Raw genomic sequence first — 17,302 nt, 5'->3', positions numbered from 1 at the left:
CTACTTAATCAATCACCCAAAGTGGTAGAATACTGTACTTGGTCCAAGAATCCTGCTTATAAAGGAGCTCCCAAATTAGGAAGGAAGCACTGTTTTCATATGTGAATGGCCCCCCTTGAAGGAAAATTTCATAGGTTAAAGATTCTAGGTACTTCACTTGTGCTTTCTATTATTAGCACATACTTCTATTTAACCATCAATGAATACTAGCTTCTTTTAACGTTTATTTATTTTTGAGACAGAGAGAGACAGAGCATGAACGGGGGAAGGGCAGAGAAAGAGGGAGACACAGAATCGGAAGCAGGCTCCAGGCTCTGAGCCATCAGCCCAGAGCCCGACGCGGGCGCGAACTCACGGACCGCGAGATCGTGACCCGGGCTGAAGTCGGACACTTAACCAACTGAGCCACCCAGGCTCCCCTAGCTTCTTTTAAAAGAAACATAAGGAAAATATTTTCCTACTCATTTTATATCAGTTTACAATAATAATTTTATTTTGGTCTTTTTGATTTTCTGTTTACAGCCAAACAGAATTGCGTGATTATCTTCTTCAACAATCAAAATTTATGTAAGTAAAACAGATAATTTATTGGCAAATAATCCATATTTCTGAAAATGTTGATAATTCTTTCTAGCTCTAAAGTGCTATGAATTATCAAAGTATTAAAGAGTAATGAAATATGTTTCAGATATGAATTAAATATAGAAAAATTCAGAATAGGGATGTCTGGGTGGCTCAGTTGGTGAAGTCTCGGACTCTTGATTTCACCTCAGGTCATGATCTCACAGTTGGTGAGTGTGAGCTCTGCACTGACATCATGGAGCCTGCTTGGGATTCTCTCTCTCCCCTCTCTCTCTGCCCCTCCCCTGCTCATGCTGCTCGTGCTTTCTCTCCTCTAAATAAATAAATAAAATGAATGAATGAATAAATAAATAAATAAATAAATATTCAGAATAAGGTATATTCAGTTGTAAATATAAGTTCCTTATTACAGCTTCTATCTAAAATATGCAGTGTAGAGAAGAGTTGGAGAAGATGGCGGCGTAGGAGGACGCTGGGCTCACCGCGCATCCTGCTGATCAATTAGATTCCACCTACACCTGCCTAAATAACCCAGAAAACCGCCAGAGGATTAGCAGAACGGAGTCGCCGGAGCCAAGCGCAGACAAGAGGCCCACGGAAGAGGGTAGGAAGGGCGGCGAGGCGGTGCGCGCTCCACGGACTGGCGGGAGGGAGCCGGGGCGGAGGGGCGGCTCGCCGGCCAAGCAGAGCCCCGGAGTCTGGCCTGCAAAAGCGGAGGGGCCTGACGGACTGTGTTCCGACAGCAAGCGCGACTTAGCGTCTGGGAGGTCATAAGTTAACAGCTCTGCTCAGAAAGCGGGAAGGCTGGAGGACAAAGGGAGGGAGAGCTGCTGAGCCCCCGGACGACAGAGCTCAGTTTGGTGGGGAACAAAGGCGCTCGCCAGCGCCATCTCCCCCGCCCATCCCCCAGCCAAAATCCCAAAGAGAACCAGTTCCTGCCAGGGAACTTCCTCGCTCCGCGCAAACACCCAACTCTGTGCTTCTGCGGAGCCAAACCTCCGGCAGCGGATCTGACTCCCTCCCGCTGCCACAGGGCCCCTCCTGAAGTGGATCACCTAAGGAGAAGCGACCTAAGCCTGCCCCTCCTGCCCCTGTGCACCTTGCCTACCCACCCCAGCTAATACGCCAGATCCCCAGCATCACAAGCCTGGCAGTGTGCAAGTAGCCCAGACGGGCCACGCCACTCCACAGTGAATCCCGCCCCTAGGAGAGGGGAAGAGAAGGCACACACCAGTCGGACTGTGGCCCCAGCGGTGGGCCGGGGGCAGACATCAGGTCGGAGTGCAGCCCCGCCCACCAACTCCAGTTATACACCACAGCACAGGGGAAGTGCCCTGCAGGTCCTCACCACGCCAGGGACTATCCAAAATGACCAAGCGGAAGAATTCCCCTCAGAAGAATCTCCAGGAAATAACAACAGCTAATGAGCTGATCAAAAAGGATTTAAATAATATAACAGAAAGTGAATTTAGAATAATAGTCATAAAATTAATCGCCGGGCTTGAAAACAGTATACAGGACAGCAGAGAATCCCTTGCTACAGAGATCAAGGGACTAAGGAACAGTCATGAGGAGCTGAAAAACGCTTTAAATGAAATGCAAAACAAAATGGAGACCACCACAGCTCGGATTGAAGAGGCAGAGGAGAGAATAGGTGAACTAGAAGATAAAGTTATGGAAAAAGAGGAAGCTGAGAGAAAGAGAGATAAAAAAATCCAGGAGTATGAGGGGAAAATTAGAGAACTAAGTGATACACTAAAAAGAAATAATATACGCATAATTGGTATCCCAGAGGAGGAAGAGAGAGGGAAAGGTGCTGAAGGGGTACTTGAAGAAATAATAGCTGAGAACTTCCCTGAACTGGGGAAGGAAAAAGCCATTGAAATCCAAGAGGCACAGAGAACTCCCTTCAGACGGAACCTGAATCGATCTTCTGCACGACATATCATAGTGAAACTGGCAAAATACAAGGATAAAGAGAAAATTCTGAAAGCAGCAAGGGGTAAACGTGCCCTCACATATAAAGGGAGACCTATAAGACTCGTGACTGATCTCTCTTTTGAAACTTGGCAGGCCAGAAAGAATTGGCACGAGATTTTCAGTGTGCTAGACAGAAAAAATATGCAGCCGAGAATCCTTTATCCAGCAAGTCTGTCATTTAGAATAGAAGGAGAGATAAAGGTCTTCCCAAACAAACAAAAACTGAAGGAATTTGTCACCACTAAACCAGCCCTACAAGAGATCCTAAGGGGGACCCTGTGAGACAAAATACCAGAGACATCACTACAAGCATAAAACATACAGACATCACAATGACTCTAAACCCATATCTTTCTATAATAACACTGAATGTAAATGGATTAAATGCGCCAACCAAAAGACATAGGGTATCAGAATGGATAAAAAAACAAGACCCATCTATTTGCTGTCTACAAGAGACTCATTTTAGACCTGAGGACACCTTTAGATTGAGAGTGAGGGGATGGAGAACTATTTATCATGCTACTGGAAGCCAAAAGAAAGCTGGAGTAGCCATACTTCTATCAGACAAACTAGACTTTAAATTAAAGGCTGTAACAAGAGATGAAGAAGGACATTATATAATAGTTACAGGGTCTATCCATCAGGAAGAGCTAACAATTATAAATGTCTATGCGCCGAATACCGGAGCCCCCAAATATATAAAACAACTACTCATAAACAGAAGCAACCTTATTGATAAGAATGTGGTAATTGCAGGGGACTTTAACACCCCACTTACAGAAATGGATAGATCATCTAGACACACGGTCAATAAAGAAACAAGGGCCCTGAATGAGACATTGGATCAGATGGACTTGACAGATATATTTAGAACTCTGCATCCCAAAGCAACAGAATATACTTTCTTCTCGAGTGCACATGGAACATTCTCCAAGATAGATCATATATTGGGTCACAAAACAGCCCTTCATAAGTTTACCAGAATTGAAATTATACCATGCATACTTTCAGACCACAATGCTATGAAGCTTGAAATCAACCACAGAAAAAAAGTCTGGAAAACCTCCAAAAGCATGGAGGTTAAAGAGCACCCTACTAACGAATGAGTGGGTCAACCAGGCAATTAGAGAAGAAATAAAAAAATATATGGAAACAAACGAAAATGAAAATACAACAATCCAAACGCTTTGGGACGCAGCGAAGGCAGTCCTGAGAGGAAAATACATTGCAATCCAGGCCTATCTCAAGAAACAAGAAAAATCCCAAATACAAAATCTAACAGCACACCTAAAGGAAATGGAAGCAGAACAGCAAAGGCAGCCTAAACCCAGCAGAAGAAGAGAAATAATAAAGATCAGAGCAGAAATAAACAATATAGAGTCTAAAAAAACTGTAGAGCAGATCAACGAAACCAAGAGTTGGTTTTTTGAAAAAATAAACAAAATTGACAAACCTCTAGCCAGGCTTCTCAAAAAGAAAAGGGAGATGACCCAAATAGATAAAATCATGAATGAAAATGGAATTATTACAACCAATCCCTCAGAGATACAAACAATTATCAGGGAATACTATGAAAAATTATATGCCAACAAATTGGACAACCTGGAAGAAATGGACAAATTCCTGAACACCCACACTCTTCCAAAACTCAACCAGGAGGAAATAGAAAGCTTGAACAGACCCATAACCAGCGAAGAAATTGAATCGGTTATTAAAAATCTCCCAACAAATAAGAGTCCAGGACCAGATGGCTTCCCAGGGGAGTTCTACCAGACGTTTAAAGCAGAGATAATACCTATCCTTCTCAAGCTATTCCAAGAAATAGAAAGGGAAGGAAAACTTCCAGACTCATTCTATGAAGCCAGTATTACTTTGATTCCTAAACCAGATAGAGACCCAGTAAAAAAAGAGAACTACCGGCCAATATCCCTGATGAATACGGATGCAAAAATTCTCAATAAGATACTAGCAAATCGAATTCAACGGCATATAAAAAGAATTATTCACCATGATCAAGTGGGATTCATTCCTGGGATGCAGGGCTGGTTCAACATTCGCAAATCAATCAACGTGATACATCACATTAACAAAAAAAAAGAGAAGAACCATATGATCCTGTCAATCGATGCAGAAAAGGCCTTTGACAAAATCCAGCACCCTTTCTTAATAAAAACCCTTGAGAAAGTCGGGATAGAAGGAACATACTTAAAGATCATAAAAGCCATTTATGAAAAGCCCACAGCTAACATCATCCTCAACGGGGAAAAACTGAGAGCTTTTTCCCTGAGATCAGGAACACGACAGGGATGCCCACTCTCACCGCTGTTGTTTAACATAGTGCTGGAAGTTCTAGCATCAGCAATCAGACAACAAAAGGAAATCAAAGGCATCAAAATTGGCAAAGATGAAGTCAAGCTTTCGCTCTTTGCAGATGACATGATATTATACATGGAAAATCCGATAGACTCCACCAAAAGTCTGCTAGAATTGATACATGAATTCAGCAAAGTTGCAGGATACAAAATCAATGTACAGAAATCAGTTGCATTCTTATACACTAACAATGAAGCAACAGAAAGACAAATAAAGAAACTGATCCCATTCACAATTGCACCAAGAAGCATAAAATACCTAGGAATAAATCTAACCAAAGATGTAAAGGATCTGTATGCTGAAAACTATAGAAAGCTTATGAAGGTAATTGAAGAAGATTTAAAGAAATGGAAAGACATTCCCTGCTCATGGATTGGAAAAATAAATATTGTCAAAATGTCAATACTACCCAAAGCTATCTACACATTCAATGCAATCCCAATCAAAATTGCACCAGCATTCTTCTCGAAACTAGAACAAGCAATCCTAAAATTCATATGGAACCACAAAAGGCCCCGAATAGCCAAAGGAATTTTGAAGAAGAAGACCAAAGCAGGAGGCATCACAATCCCAGACTTTAGCCTCTACTACAAAGCTGTCATCATCAAGACAGCATGGTATTGGCACAAAAACAGACACATAGACCAATGGAACAGAATAGAAACCCCAGAACTAGACCCACAAACGTATGGTCAACTCATCTTTGACAAAGCAGGAAAGAACATCCAATGGAAAAAAGACAGCCTCTTTAACAAATGGTGCTGGGAGAACTGGACAGCAACATGCAGAAGGTTGAAACTAGACCACTTTCTCACACCATTCACAAAAATAAACTCAAAATGGATAAAGGACCTGAATGTGAGACAGGAAACCATCAAAACCTTAGAGGAGAAAGCAGGAAAAGACCTCTCTGACCTCAGCCGTAGCAATCTCTTACTCGACACATCCCCAAAGGCAAGGGAATTAAAAGCAAAAGTGAATTACTGGGACCTTATGAAGATAAAAAGCTTCTGCACAGCAAAGGAAACAACCAACAAAACTAAAAGGCAACCAACGGAATGGGAAAAGATATTTGCAAATGACATATCGGACAAAGGGCTAGTATCCAGAATCTATAAAGAGCTCACCAAACTCCACACCCGAAAAACAAATAACCCAGTGAAGAAATGGGCAGAAAACATGAATAGACACTTCTCTAAAGAAGACATCCGGATGGCCAACAGGCACATGAAAAGATGTTCAGCGTCGCTCCTTATCAGGGAAATACAAATCAAAACCACACTCAGGTATCACCTCACGCCAGTCAGAGTGGCCAAAATGAACAAATCAGGAGACTATAGATGCTGGCGAGGATGTGGAGAAACGGGAACCCTCTTGCACTGTTGGTGGGAATGCAAATTGGTGCAGCCGCTCTGGAAAACAGTGTGGAGGTTCCTCAGAAAATTAAAAATAGACCTACCCTATGACCCAGCAATAGCACTGCTGGGAATTTATCCAAGGGATACAGGAGTACTGATGCATAGGGGCACTTGTACCCCAATGTTCATAGCAGCACTCTCAACAATAGCCAAACTATGGAAAGAGCCTAAATGTCCATCAACTGATGAATGGATAAAGAAATTGTGGTTTATATACACAATGGAATACTATGTGGCAATGAGAAAAAATGAAATATGGCCTTTTGTAGCAACGTGGATGGAACTGGAGAGTGTGATGCTAAGTGAAATAAGCCATACAGAGAAAGACAGATACCATATGGTTTCACTCTTATGTGGACCCTGAGAAACGTAACAGGAACCCGTGGGGGAGGGGGAGGAAAAAAGGAAAAAAAAAAAAAAAAAAAAAAAAGAGGTTAGAGTGGGAGAGAGCCAAAGCATAAGAGACTGTTAAAAACTGAGAACAAACTGAGGGTTGATGGGGGGTGGGAGGGAGGAGAGGGTGGGTGATGGGTATTGAGGAGGGCACCTTTTGGGATGAGCACTGGGTGTTTTATGGAAACCAATTTGGATAATAAATTTCATATATTATAAAAAATAAAAAAAAAATAAAATATGCAGTGTTGAACAAGAAAAGTACAGACAACTCATAATAATCACTGGGATTTTCTTTTTTTTTTATTTATTTTTTTTAAATTTTTTTTTCAACATTTATTTATTTTTTTGGGGACAGAGAGAGACAGAGCATGAACGGGGGAGGGGCAGAGAGAGAGGGAGACACAGAATCAGAAGCAGGCTCCAGGCTCTGAGCCATCAGCCCAGAGCCCGATGCGGGGCTCGAACTCACGGACCGCGAGATCATGACCTGGTTGAAGTCGGACGCTTAACCGACTGCGCCACCCAGGCGCCCCATCACTGGGATTTTCAAATTTAAGTTTATTGAAGAAAAAAATCTGACCTCCAAGTTATTAACAATTACTCAGTCATCGTAAATGTGTCTGCTATCTAGATACTATCTTACTTGATTCTCTTTTTTAGCCAGAAAGAAAGTCCTTCAAAAATAAAACAATCACCAAATGTCCTCTCTCAGAGAAGGTCTAAGGCATGAAGACACAAACTCTGTTTAGGAGAATTATATTTCTACCAGTATGAGACGGGATGGGATCTGAAAGTACTGAAAATTAAAAAGCCGGAGTTTCTTAGCTCCTGAATTAAGGTTTCCACAGCATGAACTAACAAAGTTAACCATCACATCAGATTTTTTTTGTAACATGTCACAGTGATAAACAACATTTGGCAATATGTACCAAGAGAGAAAAACAATTATTTAATGTTTTTTCCACTAGGCTTTGGGAATAACTCACTCTCACTCTTACCTCACTGGCTCTGCGTCCTCTCATCCATCTCTAAATATTGATGTGCTCAGTCTTTGGTCCTTTCTCTGCCTATACTTACTTCTTGGATAATTTCTTTCAGTGCCATGGCAGCATCTGTATACCAGTGACTCCCAAATTTGTATCTCTAGTCCCCAACTCTCTCCTGGGTCCTAGGCTTGTCTATCCTACTGTTTACCCTCCATTCCTGCTTGAATGTCTGAGAAGCATTCAAATTTACCATGACCAAAATAGAATTAGGTTTGTGGACCTCCTCTAAACTTCCTCCTTCCCCATCTTCCATCTCATTCATCCAGGACAAAAATGTGTGCCTCTTCTCTTTCTCTCATCCAACATCCCTACCATGGCCAAGTCTTTATATGATCTGGTTCCTGCTTATCTATCTTTCTGTCCTCTCCTCCCACTCTCTGCCTAGCTCATGTTGACCTTGTCCCATGGACTTCTAGCAGTTCCTTTTACATGCCAATTGTCCCCACCTCAGAACCTTTGCACTTGCTTGTCCTATAGTCATTCCCCTACCTCACCTCCAGCATGCTCTATTCCATTACCTTGCATTTTCTTCACAGCACATATCATTAGCTGACTACTTATTATAATTTGTATGTTTATTTGTGTGTCTTATTCACTGTTGTATCTTCAACTTCTAGAAAAACACCTGGACATAGCAAGTACTCAGTATCTGTTGGATAAATGTCATTGAGATAGAGCAATGCCCTAAAAAAATCGTGTCACTGTACTATGGAATTCCAAAACATCAGACATATTTATATTTTTTTATAAATACTAATGCAATCTATATTTTTATATGAAAATTTTAAATTCATAACTTTATTCTATTTAATTAATTCAAAATATATATAAATATAAAAATATTTATAAAAATATACATACATATAAGCAAAATACATAGCACAATGAAACACAATATTTACTGTATTTACTGTTACCAAATGAAGGAAAAGGAACATTTTAAAAGATCACAAAACTTAAAAAGTAACAAGACATTTTTAGGACTCACAATCATGAACTCAAACTCTCTACCAACAGCTACTAAATATATAAAGATTTATTACTTACCAATAAGCTTTGATGTTGTGACAGTACTTATCTGTTCTATCAATTGGGTATAATATGTCAACTTTAGTTCTTTAATTAATTTATGCTTAGGACAAATAGGAAGTTCATAATTCTTTCATATAAAGTGAATATATTAATAGATGAGAAAATAAAAGAAAGGAAATTTTACAGTGTTAACAAATTTCATGGAAATGTGACATGGAAAATTATAGAAATACACTTACTTTTTTCATCAGCTTTGTCTTTTATTGCTATGGTATCATTACTCAGAGATACAGTCTGTGCATTCAGAATATCTGTTCTCATTCCAGGAAATTTTGGAGAAGAAATGAGCCGGCCTTCATAAGAATATAAATAGATACCACCACCATCTACAAGAAGAAAATGTCTAAAAAAAAAAGAATAAAAATACATTCTCAAATAGAAGCTTACTCTATTTTCATTTTTATATGAGAGAATAGTGTATTCTTTGGAAAAATCTAAATCAAATTTTTTTCCTTTGAAAATTTATGAACATTGCAAAAAACAATTCAAACAACAAAGAGAAAGCAAAAGATCTCTTGCAATTCTATCTCTAAAGAGATAACTTATGGCAAAGTATGGGTGTATTATAATTTCATTTTATTGTCATTGCTTTTTAAAATTTTTTAAATGTTTATTCATGTATTTTAAGAAAGAGAGAGAGGGCAAGGGAGGGGCTGAGAGAGGGAGAAAGAGAATCTTAGGCAGGCTCCATGCTGTCTGCCTGATGTAGGGCTTGATCTCACAAACCATGAGATCATGACCTGAGCAGAAATCAAGAGTTGGGCGTTTAACCGACTGAGCCACCAAGGCACCCCTATTAACTCAGTCCTGATAGACATTTATTTTATTTCAAATTATTCACTGTATTTTTTTGTTTTTATTTTGTAATGTTTATTTTCACAAGAGACAGAGTGTGAGCAGGGGAGGGGCTGAGAGACAGGGAAACACAGAACTCGAAGCAGGCCCCAGGCTCTGTGCTGTCTGCACAGAGTCCTACCCAGGGCTTGAACTCATGAACCATGAGATCATGACCTGAGCCGAAGTTCAATGCCTAACCGACTGAGTCACCCAGGCGCCCCTAAATTATTCACTGTTTTAAAGAATGCCTAGTGTATACACATCTCTGTATGTCTACCTTATTTCCTTAGTATAACTTCTAGAAATGTAATAATTGGATGAAAGGGCATATACTTAAACAATTTTATTTATTTTTTTATAAAATGTTTTATTTTGAGAGAGAGAGCGCACACGTGAATGGGGAAGGGGCAAAGAGAGAGAGAGACAGAGAAAGAGAATCCCAAGCAAGCTCCATATGTCAGTCCAGAGCCCTACACAAGGCTTGAACCCACAAACCATGAGATCATGACCTGAGCTCATGACCAAAATCAAGTCAGACGCTCAACTGACTGAGCCACCCAGGCACTCCTACTTAGAAAATTTTAATCTTTATTGTTAAACTGCCCTTTTAAAGGCTGTAATAATTTACAATCACATCATTACTATATTGGAATGCCTATTTCCTCAATGCTGAACACAGTATTACTTCTTAAGATCTTAAGTTCAAAAATTTAATATCCTTGATTCAGAACTATTTCTTGATCCAGGAATTGCTCATTGTTCTTTCTTGCCATGGAACAAATATATACATTTTAATTAAATTAATACTTGAGTACTGGTATGTAGTTTATTTGATTGAAGGCTTTGGCCCTTACCCATTAGTGTATGAAAACAATATTTGCTAATGTTGACAAATGATACATCATATTAGTATAAATTCTTTCTTTGTTTCAATACTAAAACCTTTTTCTATCCTGAAAAAGACACTATAAGTTTTTAATCTCCTTGTGAGTAAACAGTTTTCAAGGAGCAAAGTTTTCTCAGTACAGAAATAAGACAAGCCAATAGGTGGTAAGGGAATTATTCTTTAACTGCCTAATTAGTTATGCCATTAACAAATGCCTTTACTAAGAGCATATTCAATAAATACACTTATAAGTAATGTGTAAATGAATAAATTTGGAACTATTTGAATAAAAATAATTTCAGAAATATGGTGTTTTAGATAGCTGAAATCTTACCTTTTTAAGTGGCAAAGACGTCTTTTTCATATTAAAAGTTTATGATATAACTAAATAAAGAAATATATTTCAATTTCATTAAACAGATGGTACAAAATTTGACACAATTTTCTTGATCACTCAAGGTCATCAATGTGATGACCATACTCTTCAGTAACTGTTTAACTGACAGCTTTGGTATACAGGAGAATCTGTTCATGCATCAGAATAATGAAGCTATTCAGCTATACAGTTCTGTGCTTTTAGTTTTCTCTATGCTGCTTGCCAGGCAGTCACTTTTCTTCTTGTCCTTGTGCCAGCCTCTAACAGCCCACGAGCATTCCCCTTCTGGTTTGCTATTTATAAAAGGCCGTGGGCTAGAAAACCTGATAACAACACTATTAAGAGACTGCCTAGGTGGTGAGTAAAGGAATAAGGAATAAAGTACACGGTTTTAGTGCAAAGATTTCACAGGTAGCTATATTAGGTAATTGTCGATTCTATGTTCAAACTTTATTCCAGGTTTCATTGGATTGTAGCTTTCTAAAACTGATGGTTCAGTAGGATATCACTGTACTTGATTGATGACAGTTTTCATGAAAAAGTGTGGGTTCCTGAGCCATAGCTATTTCAACCTTACTCTAGTTTGTTGGCCCAGTGTTCTATAGTCCTGTATACACTGAAAGTGTGGGTAAAGAATATTATTTTTGAAACTTCAGGTCACAGCCTAGTAGTGGCTCGTAAAATCAATGTGTTTCAACCAATATTTAAAACCAAAAACAAGAACAAAGGGGCACCTGGATAGCTCAGTCAGCTAAGCATCTGACTTGATTTTGGCTCAGGTCATGGTATCACTGTTTGTGAGTTTGAGTCCCGTGTTGGGTCTGCACTGGCAGTGCGGAGCCTGCTTGGGATTCTCTCTTCTCTCTCTCTGCCCTCACTCTGTTCTCGCTCTCTCAAAATAAATAAATAAACTTAAAAAAAACAAAAGGGTTTTTTAAAGGCTTTTTTTTTAAAACCTTGTTTTTTAAAAAAACAAAAGGTGTTCAAAAAAATGAACACCTTTTAAATTTCTCAATTAAAAATTTTAGTGTAGTAAATGCTAATATATATATATATATATATATATACATAAATTTGTGTGTGTGTATATATATATATATGTATATATATATATATACATAAAACCTATATATAACCCTCAAGAATTTTTTAAGAATGTAGAGAAATTCTGAGAGCAAAAAGTTTCAGAACCACTGACCTAACAGCTTATTCTCTTACTTTTTCTTCTTTAAAATAAATAGAAACAGGGGCGCCTGGGTGGCTTGGTTGGTTAAGCGTCCGACTTCGGCTCAGGTCATGATCTCACGGTCTGTGAGTTCGAGCCCCACGTCGGGCTCTGTGCTGACCGCTCAGAACCCGCAGCCTGTTTCAGATTCTGTGTCTCCCTCTCTCTCTGCCCCTCCCCTGTTCATGCTCTGTCTCTCTCTGTCTCAAAAATAAATAAACGTTAAAAAATAAAATAAAATAAAATAAAATAAAATAAAATAAAATAAAATAAAATAAAATAAAATAAATAGAAACAGACTGACTCCAAATGACTAATATACCATTCTGTAAATGACATGCTTTATACAGTGTTTTACTGCAATCTGAAATATTTCAACCCCAAATTCAATAGTCAAACAAGATAAACAAATTACCTTTCTGCCTGCAGAATTAAACTAACAGTTCCTTCTTTTAGATCAAATATAAGAGGTGTATTCCAGTTCTTCGTACTAAAAGACAAATAAAAAGGACACTTATTAACATTTAAAATACCAAATGCTTTTTAATAAATAGATATGTATTCATTTTAAATAGTGTCTTCAGTTTCACAGTAACTGTATATATTTCTATTACAGCACTTGGCACATTGTTCTGAAATCATTCACTTACATGTCTGTATCCCTGACTAGAAACCAAATTCTGTGTAAGTAGTAAGTACTCAGTAGTAAACATTCAATAAATGTTTACTCTAGGCATCACAATATGTGAATTGAGGAATCGTAAATGCAAGTTCTGTCATTTATTAGCTATGTGGTTTGGGCAAGTCATTTTATGTTTCTTATCTGATATAGTAGCGGCATGGCACGGTGAGGAAAGGATGAATTTTTGGCTAGACAGATCAGGATTAGCAATCCGGTTTCACCACCTATTGTCCATATGATCTTAATAAGGTCAACCTCCTAAGCATCAATTTCCTTATTTGTAAATTGAGATAATGACGACTCAAAGTGTCTAGCTAACTGCCTGTTATATACTAGATAGTGAATAAAGAGACATTATAATAACAATTAACATTATGAACATGAATATTTTTCCTGTAGGTCTCCCAGTGTCATTGTTGGGCTAAATGAAGATTTCTGTGAAGCATTCTGTAAACTGTAAAATACTATATAAATGTAGGCAATGATCATACTTATTGAATAAATTGATAAGTAAATAAACAAACAATTCCTTTAGTTTTTATAATAGGGATTCAAAGATAGGAAAGGGGGAGAGAACATTTACAAACTGAAAGACTCACCCCAAATAATCAAAGTTGCACAGTTTAAAATATTTTATTATTCCTATATATTCTGACTTCCTCTCAATTACTTTCATGGAACCAATTCTTTAAATCACATTAAGTCTCATATTCAGATCCAGAAAATGGGGGAAGGGAAAGGCTGCAGTAAGTGGGCGCACTGGTGGGAAATTAATATTGGCTAATGCAAAGAGTCTGATACCTATTTCAATAAGTAAAGGCATGCGCAAAACAAAACAATGAATAAACTATTAATAATAACTAGGCCTGGGGTCACAGGTATGATAAAAATATGTGCTTTTGTACATTAGAAAAAATATCATAGCATGCTTCATGTACATAGTCATTAAAACTAACCTTCATTCTTTGATAAGAATAGTGATTGTGGATTTTTTTAATGTCCCCTTGCAAAATATCTGAGAGTTATGACAATGGAGATAGGTGTGTATATATATATATATATATATATATATATATATATATATATATACACACCTGCCACAGAAATAGAAGCTCCTTAAACCACACTGTCAAATAGAGCAAGAGTATTTTCTATACAATGATATGAAACTTCAAATGAAAATTTAACAAAGAATACTTATATATCATGTTCCTTTTTCTGGAACTTCTTTTCATATAAACCACTATACTGCTTACATGTTTGTCTTAAAAATTATATTTTTATTACTAAAAAAGGGCAACAGTTATTAAGAACTTGGACTCAAACCCTAACTCTTCCTTTAGGAAAGAAGTAATCTGATCTAGAGTGAGTTACTTAAATACTCTCTGTGTCTTTCAGTTTCTTCATCTTGGAAAATGGGAACAGTCATACTCAACACACAGGGTAAATTAGACCATGACCAAAAAAGATAGTATAATAGAGCTCAATAAAAGATAGTTTTTGTTATCTAAAATACTAGTAGGTTTTACAATTTAATGAAATATGTTTTGGTGACGATCAGTCTCAGCACTATCTTATTCCCACTACTGCTCCCTGGTATTTCACTTTCAGAAATATTTTGTGCCTTAATAAATGTCTTGACAAGAGAGGGGAGGCAAGACTAACTTATAAAAGAATAAAAGCAATCTTATATTCTGTCACATATTAACAGGTTTATGAAGATTAGGGTGACAAAAAAAAGTAAAGAGACAAAAAAAATTAAATAACAGCTGCTAAACTTTCGGTAAATATTTTAAAAAGCCACCTCTGATGCAAGTAACACATGATACTAATCCTCCAGATTCAAACATTCTGTCATTGCCAATAAACTAGCAGAATAAACCCCTCACATGGGGTGGTTAAGAGACCTACTGTCTTCAAACGAACCCTAAACTGAAGAAATCTCTATTTGACTCAACCCCATGAAAATTCATTATTCACATTACTATGTGCGCTAAGTGATTGTGAAATTTCTTCACATCCGATAATCCCTTCCCTGTATATCAACTGTTTAACTAGGTATCTTTCTTGACTTTTCCCAAAGTCATACTGTTGTTCACTTACATGTAAGAAAAATATTTCCCTTAAATTGAGCTGCTTATTTCTTTATCCCCTCTCTTTTCTGCTTCTCCCATTTAATTCTTCCAGGCTTGGCTGCTGTCCTAAGTTGTACATTCTGATTAGTAGTAGACTTATGTATAGTGAGTGAATATTTTTAATAATTAATTATACCAATTTTTATTGTTAATAAAGCTGTATACCTTTGTCTTGCACATTACTGGGCTTAGGAATTCAAGACACTACTACCTTTCATGTTTTTTGATTCATTAATTTATCCAAAAACATTTATTTACTAAGTACCTACTACATGTTGAACACTAGGTGTATAGATGTGACTAAGACACATGTAGTCCCTATCTTCAATTTTATATTCAATGATTATAACCACATAATGTAACAAATATAAGCACAAAATGTAAAAAACAGTCCCTAACTATTCACAATTCTTGAAAGTATCAGAGTGGTTACATTAGTTTTCTGGATAGTTGAGAAGTCAGCTGGTGGCATGCTAGAGCCAGCTTGTACCAAGTGGTGTATTTTCAGGAAGTTTGTAAACCAAGTATTAAAAGCTATTATTGGGGCACCTGGGTGGCTCAATCAGTTAAGCCTCTGACTCTTGATTTCGGCTTAAGTCATGATCTCACACTTCGTGGGGTCGAGCCCCACACCAGGTTTTGTGCTGACAGTGTGGAGCCTGCTTGGGATTTTCTCCCTCTCTCTCTGCCCCTCTCCCACTGGTGCTCTCTGTCTCTCTCAAAATAAATAAACTTAAAAAAAAAAAACTATTATTTAAAATTAAATTATATAAACTTATACTTAACATATTATATTCAAAAACAAAGATAATAATAATCCAAACTTATTCCTTCCAGATTATTTTATTACATTTTACTATTATCTATGCACTTGAGATTATATACATCTGTTGTGTCCATATGGTGGCAATTCTATATAACGGTTTGCTACTATGCATCTCTTTTCAATTCGGCCTTCAGTGACATCATAATGGTAGCTTAAACTGGCCACGGTAGAAGTATTTACATTATAGAAGTAGGTAAACACTGCAAATTGGGTTTGTTTGTTCATTTCCAGAAAGCCAGTTCAACACTTTTCAGCACATATTGAGTTACGCTTTGAAAAATACCATGTATATTTGTTTTAGGCACAAGTTTCTTGGATGTACTGAATTATTCTCCATTTTCAAATACAGGTAGATTGAATATATTTTTTTCCATCATTTCTGGACAACTCTGGATTATCATTATGAATATCCATGATTACTTTGGGTTATGATATTAAGCTTGAATACTTCCTTGTATCCCTATTGAACATCTTTCAGCCTATTGTCAGGCCACTAACTGTCCCTTCTCTTCCAGTGGTTAGGTGGGTCTTTTTCCTACCATTTATCAGCTGCTCCTCTGGGCTATGAAGTTATAGTTGTTGTACTAAATTCCTTAGAACTGTGAGTAAAGTAAGAGTAAACACTATCTCAGAGAAGGTATTTTCTATTATAAAAATGGTTATTAACTGATGCACAAACTTTATTAGATCTATTTTTAGTGCTCATAGCTCATTTTTAAACCATTTCTTGGTTGGGAGTTAAGTTTGGAATAAGTGAGGTTTTAAGCAAATTAAGTTTAAACCAACCCATGTTGTTGTGAAAGCTTGAAAATAAATACCTCATCACAGACAAAACTCTGGATTTTTAAGAAATGCAAGATGCTTACGAGAACACATAACATTGAAGAGATGTTGATACAACTAAGTGTGCATAGTTCAAAGATGCTTTAATGACTCTATCACGGAATTCCAGTAAATCCACTGCATCATTAAGAACGTTACGAACCTAAACAAGGAAAAATGAAATACCAACAAACAACATTAAAATACATCAAAATTTTAACCAGGTAAATTAGTAAGATTTTGAAGCATAAAAAAATTCAGGGGCACCTGAGTAGTTTAAGCACCTGACTTGATTTCGGCTCAGGTAATGATGTTGTGGTTTAGGTCATGAGATGGAGCCCTGCATTTGGTTCTGTGCTGACAGTGTGGAGCCTTTTTGGGATTCTCTCTCTCCCCCTCTCTCTACTCCTCCCTTCCTTGGGCATACATGCATGCATGCACACACTCTCTCAAAATAAATAAATAAATGTTAAAAAATCAACCAACAAAAGAAATACACAGAAAATGTCCTAGAAATAAGTAGAAATAAGTATATTTCTAACCTGAAAGCCAATTTGAATGGTCTAGCAATGGAGAAATAAGGTGAAAAATGCTATAACATTGATATATAGCTATATATATAT

General features: G+C 37.4%; 2 protein-coding genes across 16 annotated transcripts in view; one reads left to right on the top strand and one right to left on the bottom strand.

Moving 5' to 3' along the window:
- The window catches only part of CC2H3orf80 (chromosome C2 C3orf80 homolog), a 75,567-nt gene extending 66,299 nt beyond the window's left edge, over nucleotides 1–9,268 (top strand). For all 13 annotated transcript variants that reach the window (XR_006718579.1, XR_006718564.1, XR_006718565.1 and 10 more), the window contains 2 exons: nucleotides 523–567; nucleotides 9,157–9,268. Coding sequence is in view for 1 of the 13 variants with exons in the window: in XM_045503122.1 (XP_045359078.1) it covers nucleotides 523–540 (18 nt within the window). In the remaining 12 variants the exon portion in view is untranslated. The remainder of the gene's footprint in view (nucleotides 1–522; nucleotides 568–9,156) is intronic.
- IFT80 (intraflagellar transport 80) overlaps nucleotides 1–17,302 on the bottom strand; it is a 141,653-nt gene that overhangs the window by 34,007 nt on the left and 90,344 nt on the right. For all 3 annotated transcript variants that reach the window (XM_045503105.1, XM_045503104.1, XM_045503106.1), the window contains 3 exons: nucleotides 16,724–16,842; nucleotides 12,630–12,704; nucleotides 9,070–9,233 (listed from right to left, as the gene is read on the bottom strand). In XM_045503105.1, coding sequence (XP_045359061.1) covers nucleotides 9,070–9,233; nucleotides 12,630–12,704; nucleotides 16,724–16,842 — 358 coding nt within the window. The remainder of the gene's footprint in view (nucleotides 1–9,069; nucleotides 9,234–12,629; nucleotides 12,705–16,723; nucleotides 16,843–17,302) is intronic.

This window comes from Leopardus geoffroyi, chromosome C2 (assembly GCF_018350155.1).
Source record: "Leopardus geoffroyi isolate Oge1 chromosome C2, O.geoffroyi_Oge1_pat1.0, whole genome shotgun sequence".
Taxonomy (NCBI): Eukaryota; Metazoa; Chordata; class Mammalia; order Carnivora; family Felidae; genus Leopardus; species Leopardus geoffroyi.
The sequence above is the reverse complement of the archived record's forward strand: the minus strand, read 5'-3'. Positions and strand labels throughout refer to the sequence as shown.